We start from the raw sequence: 14,888 nt of genomic DNA on the forward strand, positions 1-14,888 counted from the left end.
AGAAATTGTGTATCAAAAGCAGGCTTTTAGTAAAGTCTCTTACAAAAGGACATTTTACTCGTGTGCATATGCATTTAAAAGCTACACTATATTGCGTATTCAGGTAAGTATTGAGTAAATAGGAAATGATGAGATCATCTTACATATTCACACAGCTTCACAAAGAGGCTCTTTATAATTGGTGAAAATATTGAGGTTACATCTGCTGTGCTATTCACCCTTCTCCTTGAAATACCTTTATCAATGACTGGATGGTATTGATACTGAACTCCTCTTGTGATAAACTTATAAGAATATTTTTAATTTACTGCATGAGGATGAAATTGCCATACTTAATACTACAGTCGGATACTTAGCTGCAGCCACAAGTACTCTTTCTACATTCACAAAACTGGCAGACGAAACATGAAAAGGAATACTGACTCTTTAATCTCTACTTCTCCACCTAAGGCCCAAGGCAAGCTGACAGGGTAACTTCGTTCTGGAAACAGAGGGGTTTTTATTTTTTTAATTCTGGATTACATTTTCTTCTGCTTTTGAAAACTGTGGGCTATAGGGGAATGAACCTGGCATAGACTTAAAACAAGAACAAGTTTCTTTATCTGAAAAGTTACAGTCCTTGATGCTTACAGGAAGGTCATTTTCAAAACCCACAGGAAAAATAGCATCAGAGCCAGAAAGAGTGCATTAAGTGCCTTATTTGCTTGTAACAGAGACAGTTTTCCATTTATAACAGCTCTGAGGATCAAGTGAGTCTTTGATGTTGTAAGGACTTTCCTATAGATTTTGCAATTAGTGAGCTAGATGTTTTAAATAGTGGGTATCCACAAATTGGATTTTAGCAATGAAAAATATTTAGTAATGTTTAATGATGCTTGCTACAGAATTAGGAGTCAGATGATAGGAGGCTTGTAGACATTCAGTGAGGAATCATACGTCAACTACGTAATTCTCTGCAAACACTTCTATTTTGGATCCACTACATGGGGTAGAGTGAGGAGGAGGGGACTTAAGCCTGCACAGTGTGAAAATGCATTGTCTACCTACCAGGCCAAAAGCAAGGCCAGCAGCAGATTACTTGGAAAAGAATGCCACCTTCCTGTCACAAGAGTCCCTGTGGGTCATACTGCTCTACCTCTCTTCGTTGCACACAGTTCCTTACCAGCCCTGTCTTACTGTATCTCAACAGAGTTCTTTTAAGAAAAATACAAAGTTGATAACTGTTTTAAGAAAATACTGGTTCTGTGAGGCTTTAGAAAGCTGCATTTTTACTCACAGCATATGACCAGAGAAAGCCCTGAGTGGTGGACAGAGAACATCTTTTTTTAGCATACGGTAGAATGCAATCTATTGTGTCAATACCACTGACTGAGACCTGGCTACTACCGTGATATGAATATCAGACAGTAATAGTTTCTGGTTTATAAACATAAATTCATCTTTTCCTACCATAAGCAGGAAGTAGCAGATCAGGTTCATGAAAGAAAACTGTGCCTCACTGATAGCCAAACCCCCACCTAACTACTTAATTCACCTGGGATGTTCTTTTAAGTATCTACAGTCACTCTAAAAATGCTAAGTATGGCAATTGATTCATTGCTTACTTTGCAATATGAAATACTGCTTAATCTTCCAGTGTAGGGATGTTACATACACAAATATGTGATAAATTAGGCAAAATTAAGTATCAACAACCTCGCAGAAAAAAAAAAAAAGCCTTGATCAAGCATTTAGAAACATTTGAAACCTTAAGAATGTTTAAAAACTAAGCAATACCTTTCCTGCCTCTTTGCAGAAAAGCAAATATTAAAAGTGGTCTGAGTCAAAGTATTAAAAAATGTGGATTCATATTAGGATCAAAGATTGTAACTTGTCAAATACACTGAGGAAAGCCTTGCATGCTGCATGTGCAAATTATCTCGGATTGGGACCAGGAAGATGTTTTGTTTAAAATTAATCCTATTTTATCAGTTTATATGACATCAGTTCACAGCAGCAGTGCAAATTTACTAAAACCAAAGACACAAAAATTAGTTTTTCCCAGTACTATGGAAATAATCTTCTCCTACTTGAACAACAGAGGAACTTTTCTTCCCCTCTCCTTTTTGTAATTATTATAACATACCATTTTCCCATGGCCTAATATTTGAAATGACAACTTTATAATTATGCATAACCATGAATATTAACAAGACTATATAATTCTAGGTAAGATGTTTATTTCAAAACATTGTGTAGGTATTGATCAAATGAAAAGCAATGTATTGCTAAATGCACTATTCAATGAAAGCTTATGGCATGCATATCAGAAAACTTTTCTCTGGTTTCTATAGATAAAATTGATGCAAATAAAACTAACTGTATGAGTTTATTTTATGACAGACTGAATTGAAAAATGAACAGTAGATTTTTCTACCTAGGATTCTCTAGGCTTTCTTCTCTCTTTCTTAACTTTTACTTTCCCTCATGATTTGTCTCTCTCCCCATGACTTCAATCCTGCCATAAAGTGAATGTCTTCTGCTAATATTGAAACGGTCGTTTAGAAACCCAAGCCTGCTTTGAACGCCAACTTCAGACAGAACTTCCATTATCATTAATGAACTCTCTGTTCAAACTGTAGGGGAAAATGAAATCCCAGATCCAAATTTTGCCCTTAGCTACTAAAACTCAACATCAGAGGAGAAATTTGGCCCTGCTTGCTCAAGAAACTTAAATCTGTCCTCCATCTCTCCACTAACATTAATGTCCATCATATGACAACATATGTAAGATTAATGATTTTAGAATATAACCCTTTCCATGCCAAATGTATCTGCAGACTATACATAACTACATGTCCTAAAAATAGGAAAAGAGACTGAAGATTCATAAAAGTAGACTGGCAGCAAAATTAATTTTATCTTTGAATTACCTAGGTTAAAGATGGTCTGTCTGTTTTAAGGGACAGAATCCCTTTAAACATTATTTCATTTCTGGGATAAGAGTCCCTGTTTGGGTACTTGGGCTGAGTGAAATGAATGATTTCCTCAGGCTAATCTCTGGAGGAAAGGCATCCAGAGCAAAGTGTCATGGTGGTACGGCACAACCAAATGCTCTTTAGGACTGAAAAACAAACATTAGGCATGTGCTAAAACCAAAGTCATGATCCTTTTTTGCCTTGTATGAAAATAAAAAAATATTTTCTTTACATGCTTCCATTTCTTCAGGCTTCTTATCTCCTGTTCCCTCATCTTGCTGTATCACCACTATCTCCAGTCAAAAGGACTTAAGGGTGCCAGTGTCCAACATGGAAATCTTTGTAGGCCCATACTATGGACAGAGAGGAAGACTGTGCAGGTGGTCAGGCCAGCACTTCTGCAATACTTTGAAAACACCATACACTAGGCTGCCATCAGGATGCCAGTTGGGCTTAGACTAAGAAATAGCTAAACCCCTGACATTCCATCAGCCTAATTTAGAATCAATCTTGCTTTCTAGCGATGATAATAAACTTGTACAAACACAAGATTCATTTGTATATTTTAGCATTTTATTTCAGTCCCAGAATGTAAAACCTGACATTGGAAACAGTTTGATTTTTTTGGTCATTGAAGATATTAAGCACTACAAGAGCATTGAAATTTCGATCTGATTAGGATAAAAATTCCTCAGGATCAAAACACTTCTTTTTTTCCCCCTACAGTTTTACTAATTGTGAGCTACTTGACATTGCAGAGTTATTCCACAGCATGATAGCAAAATATGTGAAGTATTTTACTGTTAGAAATTATCAACCCATTCTATTTGTTTTTCATGTGTTTGAGGTTATTAAGAGAATAAAAAATTATAACTGATGTGCATAAGTTAAAAGGGTTAGTTCAACTACAGCTGGTAGGCTAAACCACTAAGCAATATTTTGTACAGCAATGGATTTTTTCTACTGAACATACATAAAAGAAACCATGAATATATAACTGATTTAAAAGCAGACTGAGGGGATAATATTCCTTGAAAAATAGGGGAGCCATGAAAAAGGTGAATGTGGAATAGTTTATTTTCAGAAAGACTGGATTATTCTAACCACTGGAAACCAGATAAAGTAGATGAGAGGGAGTGCTACCAAACATACTCATCAGAGACCTTTGCTTTATGGGAAATGAACTGCCCTGGCTCAGTGTTCCTGAGGAATTGTATTTCTTATAGCTGTAAATCAAATCCTGAAGAAAGAGGATGATATTTTCTAAGCAATAGCTGACGATAACAGTATCTTTCTTGTCAGAGCCGGGTTTCTGAATTTAGACCTCAATTAGGATTCCAAAATGAAAAAGCACCTATTATATACCAATACCAATTGGTATATACTTGTGACAGTGCTCTTGCAAACAATATATTAATTTTGAAATGATGGCACATTATCGTATATTTGCCCAAAAGTATATTCATATACTTCAGAGGTCTTGACTTTTACCCTTCCTTGCTGCTTTCTTAATGACCTTCATTGAACAGTAACATCAAGTACTTGATGTTCAATGAAGACCATTAACTTTTTACAATTAAATAGAAGATTATACTCCTACAGCATATGAAATCCACTCACTCTTATCATGAAATGTACTTCCTAAAAAAGGGCTGCTACAGACTTTTGAATGAAAGCAGTGTCAAAAAGATGGAGGCACATATGCGCAACATCATACCCCCGAGAGCAGCAATTGGCCTTGCTGAGCTCTACAGACAGTGCTAAGACCTGATACAACAGTTTTATGAATATGCTTGATTTCTGATGCTGATTAGACATCAAATGTATCCTTCTAGCTTTAAGATCAGGGATATTTTTCACCGATGTCATAAGAACAAGGGCAGTTCTACTCATGCAGGGACTCATGGCTTAGTGAAAGCATACTAACTGCCCTGTGCTTGAGACGCAGTTCAGTCCTGCAATGCTTTTATGCAGTGTTAAGTAAATAGAGAGGATCCCATCACCTTACCCATTCTTACAAGTGGTAAAGTAGAACTGGACCATGAGGGGTCTTTCTAGGATTTTAGTTCTAGATGCATAACTGTGAAACACAAAACATTCAATTACAACTCTTTCATGCCACATAACCTAATGAAGAGCTCCGTTATGCAGAGCTAGGATTAGAGGGTCTATCTGTGCCAGGGTACAGCCAGACCTGTAATTTTTGAGGGTTTGGATTCAAGCAAAAGTTGTTGCAGCTTAGCCAGTTTCTGTGTGTTATCTGAGCCAACAGCTGGGCCATGATGCTGGATATGTACGGGCTGTTAGACTAGAGAACATTTTAACTGTGATCTCTGTGAGAGAGACTTGATCTATGGTAAGTGATATCTGTCATGATTCTACCAGCGATTTTTTCAACAAACATGGTGAAGTTGAACAAATGAGAAGTTTCCCAAGCTTCTGAAACCATGAAGCACTATAAAACAGGAAAGAGCTTAATAAGGTAAATTGTAACACCAAAAAATTGGCTGAGAGATTTGTGACAAAGCATGATCATTAAAAGTTTGAATGAAACAGGATAGAAACAACTGCCATAAACTTCTATTTCTGTTTGGAAAAAAATTATGTTTCAATAACTTATGTTATCATCCCATGTATTATGGTGTTGCTATAAATGCAGGTGTATGCAAAGTTAGAGTCATTCCAAAGGCATCAAGGTATAACTAACATAAATCTCTTAATAGAAATTTTGACCCCTTTGAACCTAATGGAATTTTTGCTATTTACTTCATTTGGCTTGGAATTTTAGTCCATATAAAATTGCTTTTTTAGGGCATAACCCCCATGTCCATTAAAGCCAACAAAAGATTTTCCACTGACCATAACTGACCTTTCATTAGGGCAGTAGTTCCTTTACAAAAGCCTGTTGTCACTGCTATAGTCTTGCAGACCTTCTTCACAATTATACTTGTTATGGTCACATTCCTGAAACTGCTTTTGTCTTCTTTTATCTGAGATAGAGTTAACAAGGCCTGTTTTTCTAAGTTTCTAATGGGCTGCTATGATCCGAAGCCATCAACAGCCCTCTTGATTTTTTTTTCTTGTGTGATTTTGTACAATGTTTTCTTCTTTGCTTGTTTTCCTCTTTGATGTCTTTGAATATCTTGGATATTCTTGGAGAAGGCAGGATGCAGTGGTCTTATTTATTCCTTATGATATGTTGTCAGTAAATGGGCAGAATAGCAGTTTTATTTGCATTTCTTTTACCCTTAAATCTACAATTGCAATTTGGGTTTCTTCTTGTTTTAATCACTAAAAATTATTTTATGTCCTGTAGAAATAAACCAAGATTTTTGGTTGCAATCTCCATCAAACACAACTTTTCACTTTGCTGCTTTCTCAAGTCCTGCTTTGTTTTCTCACTAGTGCTTTCTATCCCTTACTTTAGTTTCCAGCTCCTCTTCAAAATGTTGCACAATACTGCTTTTTTTTGGTTAGTTTGGTTTTTTCCATTGAGATCTCAAGCAATTATTTCCTATGTTGTACTGGTGAATATCCTGCATTCTCTGTTTTGCGGAACCGGTTCTACCGGATTTTACCTTCCACAGCCAGTGTTTGTCAGTTCATGAATTTTAGCTCTAATTTTATTTTTACCAAACCAGGAGGATTTTCTCTTTCTAGTTTGATTTGAATTTAATTTTCTAGGATTGACAAGTTGCTATGAAGTATTTCTGGGTTTTATAATTTTTTTCTCTTGGTTTCTATACAATTTTTTTTTGTCAAATGCTAGAAACCTGAACATCTCTCTGGACAAAGATATGAACCACTTCGGCTTCTGCAGAACTTACAGTTGGCAGATGTACTTCCCCAGTTATTCCCAAGACTAATTTAAACTTGAAGATCTTTCATAAAGAGCATGAGTTTGAACACGAAAAGACAAATGCAAAGTCCTGTATCTGGGATGGACTGATTCCCTGCTATGTTACAGGCTGGGGACTGACTGGCTGGGTTGTTGCTTTGTGAAAAGGGACCTTGGGAGTCCTGGTGGACACGATGCTAAGCATGAATCAGCAGGGCTGTAGTAAAAAGTGTACAGCCAGTAGAGCACAGAAAGCCATTATCCTCCTTCACTCATCAGTCTTTAAATTGCATCTGGAATCTAATTTTAGGCTCCTACTATAGGAAATATATTGATAAACTTCAGTGAGCTCAGTAGAGGTCTGTCAAGACACCCAGGGGCTGGTGTACTTGCTCTGCGAGGAAAGGCTGTAGAACTGGGCTTGTTCAGCCTGAAGACGAGGTGACTTCAGGGGAACCTAGCAGCATATGTGCAAGCAGGATACTGCAAAGATGGAGCCATGAGCTGCACAATCAAAACAGGGAAATTCCAACTAGATAGGAAGAAAAAAACCCCAAGCCACTGTGAGGATAACCGACACTTATTAAGATAATTGGAACAGTTCCTCAGAGAAGTTGTGGAGAATCTGAAGTTTTTCAACATAAACTAGATAAAGTGCTAAAAATTTTGCTTTGAATTAGGGTTGATCCTGTTTTGAGCATTAGGTGAAACTAGATGATATCCCAGAGTTCCTTCCAACCTAAATGATTCTATGAGCATCTTGATCCTATAAGGCAGGGAAACAAATATACATAAAAGGTGTAACCAGCCCTGTCTATTGAACAAAACCAACTAGCCTAGCAAGAATAATTATGTTATAGCCACACAGCCAAGTTTGTGAACCCCACTGTGCTGGATGTTGATAGCGGGAGAAATCTCTGTGTTTGTAAAGTTTGCAATCCAATCAGCTAAGCTGGACATACAGTGAGAGCAGGAACACAGGAAGTTGAAGTGACTTTCTGGAAGTCATTCCAGTCTTCAGGGTCTCCTGAGTCCTTGTCCAGTGCTTATACACTGGACCACACTGCACTCACCCTCTCTGCATAGATCTTGAATTTTTCTGAAGATTAATGTTTCATAAAACATATCCTATTTCAGAGAGAAGTGGTCATTCAGAAGATTGAGATCTTTTTCAAATAGGATGTTCATCTATGCCAGGTGGTATGGTAAATCTGAGTCATAAATATCTTTTATTTCCTTGGTCAGATAGTGCAGTGAAAGTGCAACTTGTCATTTTTGACTTCCAGTTTCAAGAGCACCAAGTAAGTTTCTGAATTTGTTCCTTCATTTCTCAGCAACTGACATATCCTTCTGGATATTAAATGCTCAAAATTTAAATGATACAAAATTATTTTGTTTATTCCTTTGGATAGTTGATTTAATTTTTTCTGCAGAAATGCATCTAACCTGATCTTGTGCCAAAAGCACTTCTGAAATCTTTATGCAGCCTAATACTGCTGTTGGCTGCCATATGTTAGCATAGAAGCTGTCCCTATTTTCCTGCTTTCCAGTCAGAGTTATCCTCCTATCTTCCCTTGCAGATCAAGCAAGGTAATTTGGGATGGAACATTTTTTACTGCCTTGTATTGTAGTCATATTGTTTTGTAAAATCGAATTAAATGTGGCTGCATTTGGGCTGCTGCCCTTTTATTAGTAAATGCTAGTAGGACATGATGCAGGGGGAGCAGAGTTATTCAAATTTGTGAGTCTGAATTTAAGAAGCAGTTTGCAGATTGTCTTCTACATTAAGAAAACAGAAAACTCAATCATAAATGCAGTCAGTCACTGAAACTTCCAAAAAATTATCTGGCTTCACTGCAGGCACAGATAAATTGGAGATTACAGGCATAAGTCTTTTTTTGCACAAGGGTAAATCAGGAACCCCATCACTGTAGTCAACAGATCTCAACAAGAAAAGAATTAGGCCCTATGGCTTTTAATAAGAGGAATACAAAGAGTTTAATTACAAGAAATCAAGCTGAACCTCCCTTCCCCCATACACAGACATTGCACATGTTCTCTGGTAAGGTTTGTCTCTTGCAATGTTTTTGTACTTCTGTTATCCTTATCCTAATCAGATACTACTTGTGTGCATATAAGAGTGACTTGGATGCTGTAAGGATGGGGCCATTTAGGTATTAACACATGGGGTGGTTAAAGCACTAGTAGAGCTGTAGCTCAGTTCTGTATTGAAAAATCTGGTGAAATCCCAATTATGCTGCAGTTTTTGTCCTCCATGTTATGACTCAGAAAACCCCAAAACCCTCAAAGAGGAAGAGTTCCTATTCTGTGCAAGCGAGGGAGTTTCTCATGTAAGCAATACCTCTTTAAGGATTAAAATAATGCATGTAAATTAACAGCTGCTGGAAACTCTGGTAATGCAAATATAATGCTTTATTGCCACATATGTAAATAATCTTATATGTCTATAAAAAGACTTGAAAATAAATCTTACAAAAATTATATTTAAGCCATGCTCTATGAAAACCTCTGACAAAAAACAAAGCAGGTGCAAGATGAAGAGCCCAGTTGTGGAATATAAATACTAGTTTAGGAGCAATCAGCTGTTGTCCCAGATTATTTTGACAAAAATGGAAGTACTTACAGTCTAAGTGACTATGTCTGATGCCTTCCACATCTTCAGCATGAATGAAGTGGTAACATCTCTTTCCTACGATATCTACAGGGGTCAGATCCATGTAATCACTAATCCTAAAAAGGAAAAAGAACATACAGACTATAATTCAAGAAAGAAAAGAATAAAAGAATTGTCAAATGACTCAGAAAGTGAAATCTGCTAAAAAGTTTTTTCAGCATTATAGTTATTTGAATGGAATATCTGTACAAATGAGACAAGCCCTTAAAGGAATAAAATAAAGAATTTTTTTTTAAGAAACCTGGAAATTATTTTATCCATTTAACTAAGTGGAAAATTAAATTCTAGTGCATATTCTCTGTGTAGCATAACACCAGGACAATATAATTCCATGAAATTGTAAAGCATTAGTGACAATCCAAAATCCTCATTAAAACACTAAGATGATTCAAGGTTACATAATAAAGTAGAAACATGTTATGTTTCTACCAAATGATTAGAGACACATTTCATTTCAACAGATTGGTCTTCTATTGGGTATATTCATAAAAAAGCTCTTCAACCATTTCTTGGCACCAAGTCCAAACTGATATTTCAAGGGATATAATTTAAATGCTGAGACACACAGATGCCTCAGGGTGTTATCTTTTTTAGTCTAATTCTTTTGGGAGCTCAGCTTTCACTCTGGGCCCTTTCAACTGGGACTTTGTTGTTTATTGCACATAGAAACTTTAAAATCTATTCTGCAGACCTTTGTGTGCATGTGTCTCTGTGTGTGTGTCTGTGCGCTTGTGTCTGTGTGCGCGTGCAAACCCTTATCGTGGAGCGTGTCAAGGTGTCAACGTCCTTAAACACAGTACAGAAATTAAAAAGAAAATTGGAAAACTTCTTGCTCACACAAGCATTTGAAACTAGGTCTATTTTCTAGACATAGAATAATTTTTTTAGGGTTTGAAATAATCTGCAATGATTGTGGTACATTCTGTGATAAGATCAGGGAGAGGAAATCCCACCCTGCCAGCCTGAATTGAAAGTGGCAATCTCCAGACAGGCCGCTGTCCTGTGGTCCTGTAAAACATACACATAGGCTTGTGTTTGAGCAGATCAATGGTTTCACTGACTTACAGGGCTGTTAACATGATTGAAATTTAAAGGCAGGTATATGGTACAGTGTTTTGCTGAATTTGCTGAAATTGTGCATACATTTGTAGGCTTGAGGCCTGCTACACAAGACTGTTTCTGCATATCTGAAGGAACTACTGACAACCACTGTCATAGCCAACCAGCTAAACATCTTCCATGTAGTTATTTCCTTTTGGGCACATATTAGCAGATGTGGTATCACAGTCCACATTAAACTGGCTACTGTGTCTCCAAATGGTCTCCAATCCTTAACAACTGATTCTGAAAACACAGACTGATGATGCACTCTAGCAGCAGTCACTTCATTTTGCTTTTAGTTATTTGTCACCATCTGAGATGGTTTGTCCTCTGCAGGTGCTTTTCTCACTCCACTGACTAATAAAGAAATCCTAGACTGTTTTAGACTATATGGTGAAGCTTAGATGACACAAATCCTAGATTTGCAAAATAGATTAACATACTACGTTTTAGGCAACAAAATTTTACATTTGTATTTTACGCTCTCAAAGAAAAATATTAATTATTAGAAATAGCCAGTGTACTAGCTAACAGATCTTGTCTCAGAGGGAAGCTAACAGCTGGCTAGTTTGTGCACTGAGTGCAGGATTCTGAAGGAGATCTCTTCATTCAGAGGAAAGTAACAAGGTGCACCCAAAGACTTGAGTAATGTCACTCCTGCTCACTGCTGTTGCAAGCAGGCAACCACTTGGAAAACTAGGAGTACTATTGATCTCACCCCTGCTGATCCAATGGTCCACTGTGAGCATTCATTTCAGTTAAGTGGCATGGCTTCTGCTCCATACTCCCTGCTGAAACTCCCTGCCAGTAACTCCCCATTGCTCCATAAATAGTGCTTACAGCTTGCCCAGCATGGATCCATTTTTCTCTGTTTTCATCAATGTTGTGCTTGCTTTACTGTGGCACCACAAAGAATTTCATAGCTGCCCGCAAGTGCCAGGAGTCAAGCCCATATATTCCGGATGGGATACTTATCTCCTTTTCTGTAATCCCAGAAGAGAGATCCCAACTTCCCTGACTCAGAGAACAGCCTTGGCAAACACCCAGATAATTAATTTGACAGCTTCAATCAGCTGTTCAGTTAATTCCCTCCCATCTTCTATGTTTTTCCATTCCTCCAGTTTTTACAGTCATATTCTGCATTGTTGCTGCTATGAAATCCCAGTTCTGTCAGTCTTATTTCATTTTCCATGACTGGAAATCCCACTGTCTCAGTGAGATCACATTCACCTCCCAGCACTGGCAGAAGTGTTCCTATTATTTGAAATTACTTTTATAAACTATTTTTAACAGATTTTTAACAATGACACAGGGGCTTAAAGTGGAACTATTGCAACACACATTCAAGTACGACCATAAGCATTCTGCATTAGCATGAGATAAAATCCATCACAAACAAGGATAAGGTGCTTTATAATGTTGTCTTCAACCTAAAAAATGAAAAACATTAATAAGCTCAACCCTTTCTTCTTGTCTTGCCACAGTTTACCATGTCTTATCAGCCCTTCCTATATGATTACCAATCAGTGCACCTCACCTGATGCATTTTACAGTTTTCAGTGATGCCTTTCTCAGGCATTTGAAAGTTTTATTGCTACATGAATATAAAGGGAAGGTTTGAGAAAAATGTTTAATTAAAAAACCCCCACATATACAATTTAGGGCTCATAAAAATGTCAAACTCGCAGCAGAGAAAGCATAAATCGTTCTAACTTGGCCTAAAAGTTCATATCATACTTGACCTGATGGAACAGTTCATTTTTCACATCTTTTTGATTCCTGGCTTTTTTTATGGAGGTTGCCAATAAAGGTAACAGTAAGTGGAGGTGATTTTGTTAAAAGGGAGTCCGTTCATTAGGAACTGGATAGATACCAGCAACTAATTTCACAGAGGCCTTTGAAAAACTCTGCAGTGGTAGCAGCTTTCCATTACTACCTGGGTAGGTCACAGTGAAATCAAAGACTTAGGGAAAAGTTTTGTTCTAGATCCTATTCCTAATCCCCAGAGCTCTTTTGCCAGCTGCCAGATTATACAGCATCTGGATGCTCACTGGGTAGAGTCTCAGGCAAAAAGCCCAAAGTTTACTGCCATTATCCACTTTCTCTGTGACCTTGTGCAAGCAGCTTTCTATGAAGCAGTTTTTCCAAGCTTAAAAACAGGAATAGTATATTGACTTTTAGATAATGCTTTGGAAGTGTAGATGAAGTGTTCTGTCTAATAGTCAAGTAATATTATTAAAAAAGTACTGCAGCAGTGCACTAATGTGGCAGCCAAAACAACCTCATAACTGAAATTCAAGATTATTTTAAATTGTTTAAGATCTTGATTCAACAAAACAGTTGAGTTTATCCTTTTTTATAAAAGTTTATATTGATATTTATAGTGCTATCCTGATCATAGGTATTCCATTATGACTGAGCAATTATGATTGCTCATATCCCAGAGTTTCCACTGACCTTATAATATGCCATGATTGCTGTCACAAGAAAAGCTTACAGTAGTCACCTTGTTTCTTCCACTTTTTGATCATAATTCCCCTTCACAAAACTTCTTTTGGCTGCATTACCTTCCTTCTTCACTTCCAAACTTTTCCCCATACCTCAGACTTCCATTAATGGACCCAAACTTATTACTCGTAATTTCCTTCTCAGATATTTTCACTCTGCTCTAAATATCTATTCCCTGGATTATACTTTTATTTTTCAGGGCTCTGAGGTTTTAATGGTCTTGATCAGCCCCTCTGCTTCCCAGGCCTTCCCCCATCCCACCCACAGCCCAGACCCCCATGGCAGCCCCTGCCAGTGTCCAGCTCCCCACAGCCCTGCCTGGCTGTGGGCCCTCCTGACCCGACCCCAGCCCACTCCACTACCTGTCCTCAGGGAAATGCCCAATGCCCGGGGCTGGAGCTCCCCCTGTGCCCCGCCAGCTGCCCTGCTCCCCTCTGGGGTAGTGGGATGGGCCCTGGCTGCCATGTCCTGCCCTGACAGGTTGCCACAGGGAGCCCCTGGTGCTACTGGCACCCAACCCCCAGGGAGCAGGCAGCTGAATTTAAATCCTCTCTTTCACCTTCTGAGATCACTCGTCACTATCACATCAAACGTAGCCCCCCCCACCCAACGCTTCATCACCTGTTCCCATTTCACTGCTGTCTTTCCCAGTATGCCCTCAACCAATTTTATTCTACAGTTTTCCCACCTCTAACTGCAACAGATCCCACCTCTCTAGCCTACTATCTAGGCCATCTGTGCTTCTGTTCCATTAAACACTGAGCATGATATGCTGTAATCTGCAAATTAGTTCAAAAATGGAAAACTTTAAAACTTCAGACAGAAAAACTTGTGGAGGGGAGGATGGAGGAGCATAAGGACAGGCATACAGGTCAGACCAACGTCTGTCTAGTCCCAAATCTTGCCTCTGAGAGGGACAGTGAAAGATTGTAAAAAGCAGAGAAAGCTTAGAGGAATATTTCCTGGTGTATCTTCTCCTATTCCAGCAAGACATCCTGAAAATTACAGTTTTTTATTTACCTTTATCCTCTAAGAATGTAATGAAATGAAGGTGGTGATGATGAGAGTGAATTCAATGCTCTCATACAACACCAAGATAACATCTCAAGAGTCAAAAATTTCAAAACTTCTTGCCAAGCCCATGCAACATAGAATACACACAACTAAAACAAAGAAATAAAGGATCTAAAGGCTGTACCTATTTTCACAGTAAATGATATTGAGGTCCATATTCACACGAGTGACAAACATGTGGCAGTCAATCCTGACTTCATTAATTGTAGGAGGTGGCAAAGCATGAGCAACGACAACAAGTCCCATGATTTGGCTGGGTACTGTCCGTCCGTGTGACAGTGATACTCTCAGACGTAACCGGCCTGTTATATGGATCACCTGGAAAATAAAAACAATAAAATAACCCCAGTGAATTCTGAATGCAACTGTGATGTCAGTTTCTTTTAAAGGATAGCATTACTATTCCCTACAGATCACTTAACACGGCCTAAAATTGTACTAAGTAACTGCCAGTATCATTGTTAAGCTTCTTAATATTGGCTGCCAATGTGCCCTGTATGTCCTCATGGCAAAAAGAACATAACAGGCAAATGCTTCACATTCATCACATAAAAACCTAAGAACTTCTGTGGTGTTGATTTTTGCTGTGGTGCTTGTTACACAAAGAAAGAAAACAACAACAACAAAGTAGAAATTCAACAAAAGAGAGAGTGGGATAAAACTAAAATAATGAAGCTGGAAATTAATAAAATAACCACTCTATAACATTTGGAAA

General features: G+C 37.9%; 1 protein-coding gene across 6 annotated transcripts in view; it reads right to left on the reverse strand.

Annotated features, from left to right (window-relative positions):
* The window catches only part of NPAS3 (neuronal PAS domain protein 3), a 605,283-nt gene that overhangs the window by 14,541 nt on the left and 575,854 nt on the right, over positions 1-14,888 (reverse strand). For all 6 annotated transcript variants that reach the window (XM_048306927.1, XM_048306925.1, XM_048306924.1 and 3 more), the window contains 2 exons: positions 14,298-14,491; positions 9,440-9,546 (listed from right to left, as the gene is read on the reverse strand). In XM_048306927.1, coding sequence (XP_048162884.1) covers positions 9,440-9,546; positions 14,298-14,491 — 301 coding nt within the window. The remainder of the gene's footprint in view (positions 1-9,439; positions 9,547-14,297; positions 14,492-14,888) is intronic.

Source organism: Corvus hawaiiensis, chromosome 6, assembly GCF_020740725.1.
Source record: "Corvus hawaiiensis isolate bCorHaw1 chromosome 6, bCorHaw1.pri.cur, whole genome shotgun sequence".
In the NCBI taxonomy this organism is placed as follows: Eukaryota; Metazoa; Chordata; class Aves; order Passeriformes; family Corvidae; genus Corvus; species Corvus hawaiiensis.